The 10,756-nt window shown below is 38.7% G+C and overlaps 1 protein-coding gene across 2 annotated transcripts; it reads left to right on the top strand.

The window, feature by feature from the left end:
- The first annotated feature begins 5,698 nt into the window (after positions 1–5,698).
- LOC107825493 (uncharacterized) lies at positions 5,699–10,272 on the top strand. 2 transcript variants are annotated; one of them, XM_075248513.1, is made up of 6 exons: positions 5,699–5,877; positions 8,033–8,125; positions 8,203–8,304; positions 8,455–8,837; positions 8,919–9,003; positions 10,111–10,272. In XM_075248513.1, exons 2-4 carry the CDS (start codon positions 8,075–8,077, stop codon positions 8,731–8,733), a joined length of 432 nt encoding a protein of 143 aa, XP_075104614.1. In that variant the 5' UTR covers positions 5,699–5,877; positions 8,033–8,074; the 3' UTR covers positions 8,734–8,837; positions 8,919–9,003; positions 10,111–10,272. The 2 variants fall into 2 exon arrangements, with proteins under 2 accessions (XP_075104614.1, XP_075104613.1); XM_075248512.1 differs by lacking the exon at positions 5,699–5,877 and adding an exon at positions 5,906–7,595.
- The last annotated feature ends 484 nt before the right edge of the window (positions 10,273–10,756 follow it).

Raw genomic sequence — 10,756 nt, forward strand, 5'->3', positions numbered from 1 at the left:
CGAGATGCAGATCATATATAGCACCTTAGTTGTGCTTGGGTTTCGTAGCGTATGGCGCTATCCGTCTCCCTAGGATTTGTATTATGCACTTAGCATGCTTGTGGTCAATATTCGGGCATTGCGTAAGTATAAGCGTTACGGTTTGATGTGTGTTTTCTTCTTGATTGTTATGTGCGGATTGGGTGGCACGCCGCCACATGTATATTGTTTGGATTGGGTGGCACGCCGCCACAGGCATGTTATGTGGATCGGGTTGCACGCCGCAACATTGTCATGTTTGGATCGGGTTGCACGCCGCAACAATGTCATGTTGGATCGGGTTGCACGCCGTAACAACGAGATATTGAACATAGTTCCTTACATTTATTTTGTGTGCCTAGTTTTTCATCCCTGAGGTAGGTTCACAGCATCTATTCTGCCGTTTTATTCGTTACGCGGGCTGGGTAGTCCTTTTCCAGAGTTCATTTTTCATTATGTATCACATTCGAGTTTGTAGCTTGTTGGCGCATTATGGGCGTCATATGAGATTTTTGGCAGTGTCTAAGATGGCTTATTGCCTGAGCATCTTATACTGGGTGAGACGAGGTTATTGGACCTGGGATCAATGCGATCAGAGTTATGTAGGGTATATTAAAGAGCAAATATCGTTATTCAGTTCAAGATGTGGTAATGGTCCTTGTCGGGAGTAGAGACTCCATGATTTGTTGATTTGGCAGGTGGTCATTAGTTTATACATATCTCTGCCATCGTGGCAATATTTCGAGAGTTGGAACATGACTTATATGCGTCATGAGGCGTATTGCGTGCATCAGATTCGTGAAATTCCAGCTATTATGGTTGGAGGATGTTATTATGGCAACCGACTTATGTGGTGCATGGTGTGATTTTAGCATAGGTATATGATCATGGTTTGGTACACTATGTTGTGATTGAGTTCATATGATAGAATCAGGTCTTGTAGAGAAATTCGGAGGTTGGGATTTGGTTCTAAGGCTTATTGACTAAATAAAAGGGAGGATCTTCAGTCTAACTCAAGCTAATGTGTTCAACTAGATTGTGGTGGCACAAGTAGGTGCACTAGGTGTTAAATAGTTATTTTGGACAACTCTGGAGCAGTCCTTAGCACGTTCGAGGACGAACGTATGTTTAAGTGGGGGAGAATGTAACGGCCCGACCGGTCGTTTTGAGCTCTAGCGTGTCGTTTAGTGGTTTGAGGCCTTTAGTAGCTTCACTTCAGGTATTATGACTTGTACATGTGATCAGAATTGAATTTCGGAAAGTTCGGAGGTGATTTGGAAAGAAAATTCTAATTTCGGAAGCTTTAATTTGGAAAAATTGACTAAGGTTTGACTTTTGAGTAAAGACCTCGTAATAGGAATTTGAAAGTTCCAATAGGTTTGTATGATGATTTCGGACTTGGGCGTATGTTCGAGTTGAGAATCGGATACTCCGGGGCATTTCAGCGCTAATTATGGAAGGTTGGCATTTTGGATGTTTAAGAAATTCTTAAGTTTGATTTGAAATGAATTTTGGTGTTATCGATCTCCATTCAAAGGTCCGAGCCTTGGAATAGGTTCATATCATGATTTGTGACTTGCACGCAAAATTTGGCGTCATTCCGGGATGTTTAAGTGTGATTCGGACACGTTCGGCAAAGTTTGAATGTTTGAAAGATTAAAGAAAGGTTTCGGTCATCGATTTGTAATTTTGATGTTGTTTTTCATGATTCGAGGCTTCAACTTAGTCCGTATTATATTTCGGGATGTGTTGTTATGTTTGGACAGGGTCCGGGGGCCTCGGGTGCGAATCGGAATGGAAACGGATCGAGTTTGGACTTGGAGGAAATGCTGAAGCTTAAGGCTTCTGGTGCAATCGCACCTGCGAGGTTATGGCTGTAGGTGCGAGACCGCAGAAGCGGCCTAGTTTTCGCAGAAGCGGAATAGGGCCTGGGATGAAGATGCGCAGAAGCGGAGAAAAATCCGCAAAAGCGGACTCGAAGAAGCGGAACCTTGTCCGCAAAAGCGAAGCGTTGGGGACAGTAGGGTGTTCGTAGATGCGATGGTTGGACCGCACCTGCGCGACCGCATATGAGGTCAAGTGGCCGCACGTGCGATGATCGCTGGGCAGTGGTACTTTTTAATTGAGTCCAAGCTCTCATTTCTCTCATTTTCTCTTGGGTTGGCCGAAGTTGAGGAGCTATTTTGAGGGGGTTTTCATCGAGCAACATGAGGTAAGTGATTCCCACCTATTGCAAGTTAAATATTTGGATTATATAAGGATTCTTACATGGAAATTTATGGAAATTCATGGAAACTTTGGGATTTTAAGAGGAAAAACCTAGAATTGATAATTTTGGATTTTGACCATGATTTTTGACATGGAATTGGGAATAAATTATATATATGAGTTTGTAATATTATGGTAATGTTTATCTTCAATAAATTTCAGAATCCGAGCACGTGGACCCGAGAGTTGATTTTATTGACTTTTCGAGCGGAGTTGGGAATTGTTATAAATTGTTCAATTGGACCCCACTAGTCGCTCCAGCTCAGGAGCAGGTACCTGATACAATTGATCCAGTGGGGCAAGCTCAGGAACCAGCTGTGCCTATTGTGATTCCAGGCCTCTAGGAGGCTTTGGCCCATATATTGACAGTTTGCACTGGCCTTGCTCAGGTGGTTTCGGCTCAGGCCGCACCTGCCACTTCTCAGGCTGGAGGAGTTACTCATACCCCTGTTGCCCGTACTCCAGAGCAGGTAGTGCAGGGACTTCAGATATCGGGGGCACTACCAGCCCTGCCAGTAGCAACTGGTCAGGCCCTGGTAGTCACCGTTATGGCTGATGATGAGTAGAGGAGGCTTGAGAGATTTGGGATGCTTAAACCTCCATCATTTAGCGGTGTTGAGTCAGAGGATGCTCAGGGCTTTCTGGATAGGTGCGAGCAGATGCTTCGGACAACGGGTATTCTGGAGACCAGTGGGGTATCGTTCACTACTTTTCACTTTTCTGGGGCTGCCTTCAGATGGTGGGAGGCTTATGAGAGGCACAGGCCGGTCGGTGCAACACCACTTACATGGTAGGAGTTCTCCGTTCTCTTCTTGGAGAAGTTCGTGCCGTAGTCTCGCTGAGAGGAGCTGCGCATTGAGTAGCTTCGTCAGGATGGCATGTATGTGATGCAGTAGGAGATGAGGTTTTCTGAGTTGGATCGTCACGCAATTTGGCTAGTTCCCATTGATACGGAGAGGATTTGGAGGTTCATCGATGGCCTCACATATCAGTTGTGGTTTCTTATGACTCGGGAGAGGGTTTCTGGTGCTACTTTTGATGAGGTAGTCAACTGTGCTCGACATATAGAGATGGTCCGCATTCAGGAGCGAGGTGAGAGGGAGGCCAAAACGCCTTGTGAGTCAGGAGGTTTTAGTGGTGTTCCTTATGGAGGTCAGTTCTACCACGGCAGAGGTCATCCTTATAGGCATGCTCAAAGGGTTCATCCAATTCACCGTGGTATATCATCCGGCCATAGTTCATATAGTGCATATCAGGGCTAGTCATCTCTCAGTTTCCTTCCAACTCAAAGTTCGTCCCATGCACCTTCCGTTCAGGGCTCATCGGCACCGGATTCTTCTAGCGGGTATTCTGGTGCTCGAAGCTCCCTTCAATCCCCACCGCCATTGACAGGGAGGGGTTATTTCGAGTGTGGAGATATGGGTCACATCAAGAGGTATTGTCCCCAACTTACGGGAGGTCCAGCTCAGCAAGGGAGTTAGCCTACGACTTCAGCACCCGTTACTTCACCACCTGCTCAGCTAGCTCGGGGTGGAGCTCAGTCAGCTAGGGGTCTCCTTAGAGGGAGAGGCCGATCAGGTGGTGGTCAGGCCCGATTCTATGCTATTCCTACTAGACCAGATGTTGTTGCTTCAGATGCAGTGATCACAGGTATTATCTCAGTTTGCCACAGAGAGGCCTCTGTACTATTTGACCCTGGTTCCACTTATTCATGTGTATCATCGTATTTTGCTCATCATTTGGATATGCCCCATGAGTCCTTAATTTCATCTCTTCATGTCTATACTCCGGTGGGCGATACTATTATTGTGGACATGTATATCGGTCATGTGTAGTGACCATTGGGAGTTTGGATACTAGAGTTGATCTCTTGTTGCTTAACATGGTTGATTTTGACGTGATCTTGGGTATGGATTGGTTGTCCCCATGTCATATTATTCTGGATTATCACACTAAGACTGTGACGTTGGTGATGCTGGGGTTGCCGAGAATTGAGTGGAGAGAATCTTTAGACTATGTTCCCAATAGAGTGATTCTATATTTGAAGGCCCAGCGGATGGTTGGGAAGGGTTGATTATCTTATTTGGCCATTGTGAGGGATGTTAGTGCTGATACTCCTACTATTGATTTTGTTCCGGTGGTGCGGGAGTTTCCGTACGTGTTTCCTGCAGACTTGCCGCGCATGCCGCCCAATAGGGATATTGACTTCGGTATTGACTTGGTGCCGGGCACTCAGCCCATTTCTATTCCACCATATCTCATGGCATAACTGAGTTGAATGAATTGAAGGAGCAGCTTCAGGAACTCCTTGATAAGGGGTTTATTAGGCCTAGTGTGTCACCTTGGGGTGCACCGGTGTTGTTTGTGAAGAAGAATGATGTTACTATAAGAATGTGCATTGATTATAAGGAGTTGAATAAAGTCATAATCAAGAACAAGTATCATTTTCCGCATATTGATGACCTGTTTGACCAGCTTCAGGGAGCGAGGGTATTCTCCAAGATTGATTTGAGGTCTCAATATCACCAGTTGAAGATTCGGGAATCAAATATTCTAAAGACATCCTTCAGGACCCGTTATGGTCATTATGAGTTCCTGGTGATGTCTTTTGGGCTGACCAATGCCCCAACAACGTTCATGCATCTGATGAATAGTGTGTTTCAGCCTTATCTCGACTCGTTTGTTATAGTGTTCATTGATGATATCCTGGTGTACTCTCGTAGCCAGGAGGAACATGCCCAGCATTTGAGGATTGTGTTGCAGCGGTTGAGGGAAGAGAAGTTTTATGTTAAGTTCTCCAAGTGTGAGTTTTGGCTTAGCTCAGTGGCATTCTTGGGACACGTGGTGTCCAGTGAGGGTGGATCCGAAGAAGATAGAGGCGGTTCAGAGTTGGACCAGGCCGTCCTCAGCTACAGAGATTCGGAGCTTTCTTGGCTTGGCCGGTTATTATCGTCGCTTCGTGAACAGCTTCTCGTCTATTGCATCGCCTTTGACCAAATTGACCCAAAAGGGTGCTCTTTTTAGGTGGTCGGATGAGTGTGAGGAGAGCTTTTAGAAGCTCAAGGCTGCCTTGATCATAGCTCGAGTTCTAGTCTTGCCTTCAACTTCATGCTCTTATACAATGTATTATGATGCTTCTCGGATCGGTATTGGGTGTGTGTTGATGCAGAAGGGTAAAGTTATTGCTTATGCTTCGCACCAGTTGAAGCCTCACGAGAAGAACTACCACTACAACAAAACGTGGTTTTAGTGAAAATTATTTAATGGCAATAACTTAATTGCCGCTACATTATTTAGTGCAGGCAAAACATTAACAACTAATAAATATTTGCCAGCAATAAGTATATTTTTAGTGGTGATTCAAGAGAATTAGTTTGCTAAGCTTTTATTTTTTCTTTTTCTTTTCCCTCCAATTATTTTTCCCCTCTAAATATTCTCCCACCTAAATAATATATCACTTCTCTGATTGGCCTGAAAAAAGGAAAACCTACGCCTCTAAGAATTAGGTCTCATTCTTAAAAAAGCTTTTACAATTTTCATGGTGTAACAAAACTTCCACCTCTAGCAACCAAAATTGTCGCCAACTGAAAGGTATGATTTCTATCTATTAGTTTTATATCTTTCTCTTAATTTCTCTTTATACACCTCTATCTCTATCTCTAACTTTTAGGATTTTGTCAGAATAATTCATGTTCTTGAAGTGAAGGATGAAACTTTTTCTATTGATAATTATAACTTTAATTTGGTTTGCACGTTTTGTTTACTGAGATATATTTATTTTGGTGCTATATCTCTGGATTCTATGGTGCTACTTCTCCATCCCAATTATTTTATATATATTAACTTCTCAAAATTCAAATATCAAATTAAACTTCAGGTTGAACACTTTTTTATCATTCTGATGTGTCAATAGTGAAATTTAATGGTGAAAAAAATCTGAAACTTCATTCCATGGAATTCATGTGGCAAATAAAGAGTTTTTTAAAAAACAGTATAGGTTTTCCACAGTAGTGTTATTTAGTTTTCATGAATTCGTTTTGTATATTGCGGCTTATTAGGTGTTTAAATGGTGTTGATTCATTGAGCAAAATTGCATCATAATGCAGTTTAGTTATAGTTTTCAAGCGGTTGTCTTAGGTGCTTCTTAATGATTATCGTCCTGAAATTGTATCAGGTTCAAGCCGTGTTTTGAATTGGTATATCTTAATCTTCTTTGATTTTTTTCATACCTTTTTTTTGTATTTTCTTTTACTATCTTACCTGAAAAAAATTTGCTCTGCACAATTTGTTTTCGATTTTTCTGTTCAGGAAAGGTAATTTGAATATTTGTTTTTGTTTACAATAAACCTAAGTATGAAGATAATGTATGCGTTAATATTATCATAATGTTTGTCTCTTTCTTAAGTGATGATTCATCTATATGGTTTAGGTTTCTGGTTTATTAAAATTGATAGTTCAGTTATTTTGTTTATTCTCATTTTGTACTTTCGATAGCCCATGTTATTCTTTGCTTTTATTTTGTTTGTAGCATTGGCTTTTTTTCCTTTTACATATGTAGTCTTGTTTCCGGTAAATGAAATAATACATTGTGTCTTTTCTTGTTCCTTTTTTCTCTTGACTGGTGTTAAGTAGAGTAATAACTGATAATCGATGAACAAAGACTTTAATCTATCTCCTAAGATTCACATACTGTGGAGCCTCAAAATAGTACTAAACTAGTTACTTTGCTTTGTCATTAGTAAAAAAACATCATCTTAAAACAAAGGAACTTTCATAGAATGTAGATACAGAAACTGAAGAGTAAGAGTACAAAAATAAACTAGAAACTCGTGTTCTAGTACCAAATAAAAGGCAATTCAAAAGCTAGGAAGGTTCGTGGGCCTACATTATTAAAAGATATTTGGAAATTGCCTCGAGGAAAAAAATTGTTGTGCAATTTAATAATCGTAACTAGCGGCGGACCCAAGTGGTGGTTAGTGGGTTCAATTGAACTCGCTTCACAAAAAGATAATACTGTGTATATGTATAAATTAGGATTAAAGCTGTGTAAATTTTGCATAAATATTTTATTTGAAGTCACTTGACAAATACTATTTTACGACTAAATTTATATACTTCTAAGATTGAACCAGTTTGCACAAAATTCTGAGTCCGCCACTGACCGTAACCAAGACATCGGAAGAGAGGGTCGAAAGCTTGCTAGCTTTCTAGGCATTATCGCAAGAACTCCAGATCTAACACCTCTACATATAGATAATTGGAGAAGTTTTGATATAGAAGAAAAGAAGAAATTGCTAGAGTTTGTAAGGGTATGGAGTTGTTGTTATTGTTATAGTTATTATTGTTATTATTATTGTTGTTGTTGCTGTTATTCTTCTAATAACATGTTATTGATAAATGTTTATTTTTGGTTTTTAGAAAAAGTTCTCTATCCCAACACGTGGAGAAGCGTTTGTCTTAAAGTCAATTGGAAAAAAAAAATGGAAAGATTACAAATGCGATTTAAAAAGTAAATATTTGAAAAAATATAAGACCAAAGATGCTTTGCTGAAGAATAGACCACCAAGTCACATACCAAGGGATTAATGGACTGGTGTTGTTTCTTATTGGCTTTCTGATAAAGCTAAGATATAAACTTTAAAATCTTAAAAATGCACAATTAGTTGCTTATTGTTATAGTCTTTTGATTATTTTCATTAGTTGCTAATTGTTATATTGTTTTGATTATTTTATGTTGCAATGACAGAGGCGTACCCAGGCAAATAGAAATAATAGGGCCAAACAAAATATGCCTCACATAGGAGGATCCAAAAGTATTGCCACCTTAATGGATGAACAGGTACATGTGTAATTATGAAATAAAATATTTCAACACTCTTTTATCGTGCAGATTTTACATCAATTTTATTGTAATAGGCCAAGAATGGTATAGAGCCTACACGAGCAGAAACTCTTATACTGACACACAAAAAAGTAAGGATGGTAGACTATTGGATGAGGAGTCTTGCAAAGGCCGTTGTAAGATTTCTTCTCTTTCTTGTATTTCTTGAACTAGGAAATAGATTTAAAAAAAGAAAAACTTAATGAGAATTATTGAATTGAAAATTGGATTTCTGGTATATTAAATTTATCTCTATTGTTAACTATGTTATGCCCTTAATATATCAGGACATGATGAACGAAAGGTTGAGGGATACTGACGAATCAAATGACCAGCCTCCCTGCAGTGTTGCTTGGGAAGGAGATGTGTATTCTCAAGTGTTGGGAAATGATAAAAGTGGGTATGTTCGTGGTTTAGGACTTGATCCAACTCCTTCTGTGCTGTGGGGTAGTAGATCTTCCTTAGAAAATATTGTTATAGAGGATTCGTCTGATGAAGTTGTACAAAAACTAAAGCACGAGATAATAGAGTTAAAAGAGTTAAATGAAAAACAAAATGAGAAATGAGTTTTATGAGGCAAGAACTATCATGGATGCGGCAAGTCATGAGAAAAATTGCTCCAAATGAGATACATATGCCTCAGAATATCAATGGAGTCTCAACTGGACAGGTAACTCAATTTTAAAAGTTTTAGGCGTATTTTCTAAAATTTTAATCTTATAAAATCATTTTACGTCTTAATATTTATCAGGTCGTTGATACCAACCGTGGCCATGAGCGAATACCACAATCACCCAATATGCATAATGTAGCTGGAAATACTCCGTCGTCTCATGGTACTTTTCTGCGCTTTCACATAAACTTCTTTTTTGTTCTATTCATTTTTTCTTTCTATAACTGAAAAGCATTATGTAAGAAATATATTAATGCAAACCTTAACAGACTGTAGCATAGGATTATTAATTTAGTTTCAACTAGTAATCATCCATCCTGTGAAGTGGTTTTGTGTGTCTTCGGGCCGTTTTGGTTGTATTTACATGATTATGTGTAGCTGACTACCATCCATCATAGAGAGATGTCTTAAGACTTAGAAACTCAAATAAAAAGATATGTCCTCAAGTGAGTTGGTAGAGACTCAGTTTATTATGCTAATACTATTACTGAACTTCTGGACAAATATTAAATCAAAGAGCCAACATAGATTACTCTCCCTCTAGAGTCTCACAGTTTGAGAAATTATGGCTTTACTTTGCTAACATCTATTTCATGCATTTATGAATGATGACTGCCATTTAGATTCACTGAATTTTCACTAAATTTTTATTAGTAAATATCTATGGAAACTATAGACATGTCTGGTGCTAGACCAGTGACCCCAAAATTATTGGTTAATCATTTTTTGGTCATTGATGTTGTGGTAGTTTTGATTGTTTTCTGCCCTTGATGTATGCTTAGTGTTAGGCAAGAATTGGAATTTCTAGAGTATGTCTAGCAGCAACTAGTTTTTGGATCAAGGAAGGTCAAGAGAATGTGTTTACCAATATTGTTTGGCGTTTGCTTAATCTGGCCTGTGGAAAACAATTCCTTTTTCAATACTCAATCCTCAATCATCACCTGGGAATTCACTCCTAGTCAGTAGGCACAATATGCAACTCTTCCATTTCTGCATATATCTAGTAAGCTTGTCATTTTTATTGTACATAGGTTACCCAAAATTATATGTTGCAGTCTATCCATTTGAGAAACACTTTTAGGCTCTGGTCCAAATAACCTTAAAATGCTATTTGTATATATTCCTTGCCTCTCTATTTGTCCAGAATTGGTGTACCTGTATGTGCCTGTACGAGTTATTGTATTTTAGATAGGACTATCATCTAAATGATAGAAATACTAAATGAGTAAAAGGTGATTCATTTTTCACATTATTTATTTTGTTATTTCAGGTTAAACAGTATAATGTGAAAGATTTCAGTACGAGGAAGAGTTGCAGAATTGTTTGAGAGCTTCTACTCTTTTGTTATTATGAATATTATATAGAATTAGTGATAATAACATTGGTTATTTTGTTTGAACAATATAATTTTATCTTCCATGTCGTTGATACATTAGTAAGAATTAATAGTTTCTTTTGTTTTTCTAGATTGAATGAAATATATTATGTTTCTATGAGTTAAGTAGCGTATTTTATTAGCATTTTGCAGTTTAAAGATAGTTTGGTTCTTTATTTGCCGCTAATTAAAGGGTATTTTTAATCGAGAACTAATTTGATTTAGCATCTATAGTTGCAGCTACACAATTGTCATTATAGCCTATGACTTTTAGTGGCAATTTAATTCAATTTACTAGCAATAAAAATGGGCGTTAAAGTGCAAACTAGGCCTCTTATGGAATTAGTTGCGCAACAATTTTAGTTGCCGCTAAATTATTACTGTTAAAGCATGTGACTTTTGGCGGCAATATAGTTCGATTTACTGGCCAAAATATTAGACATTAAAGTACAAATTTAACCTACTATGGAATGGATTTTGCAGCCTTTAAATTGCCACTAAATATTTGACATTAAAGCATTCGACTTTTAGCGGCAATATA

This window comes from Nicotiana tabacum, chromosome 24, assembly GCF_000715075.1.
Source record: "Nicotiana tabacum cultivar K326 chromosome 24, ASM71507v2, whole genome shotgun sequence".
In the NCBI taxonomy this organism is placed as follows: Eukaryota; Viridiplantae; Streptophyta; class Magnoliopsida; order Solanales; family Solanaceae; genus Nicotiana; species Nicotiana tabacum.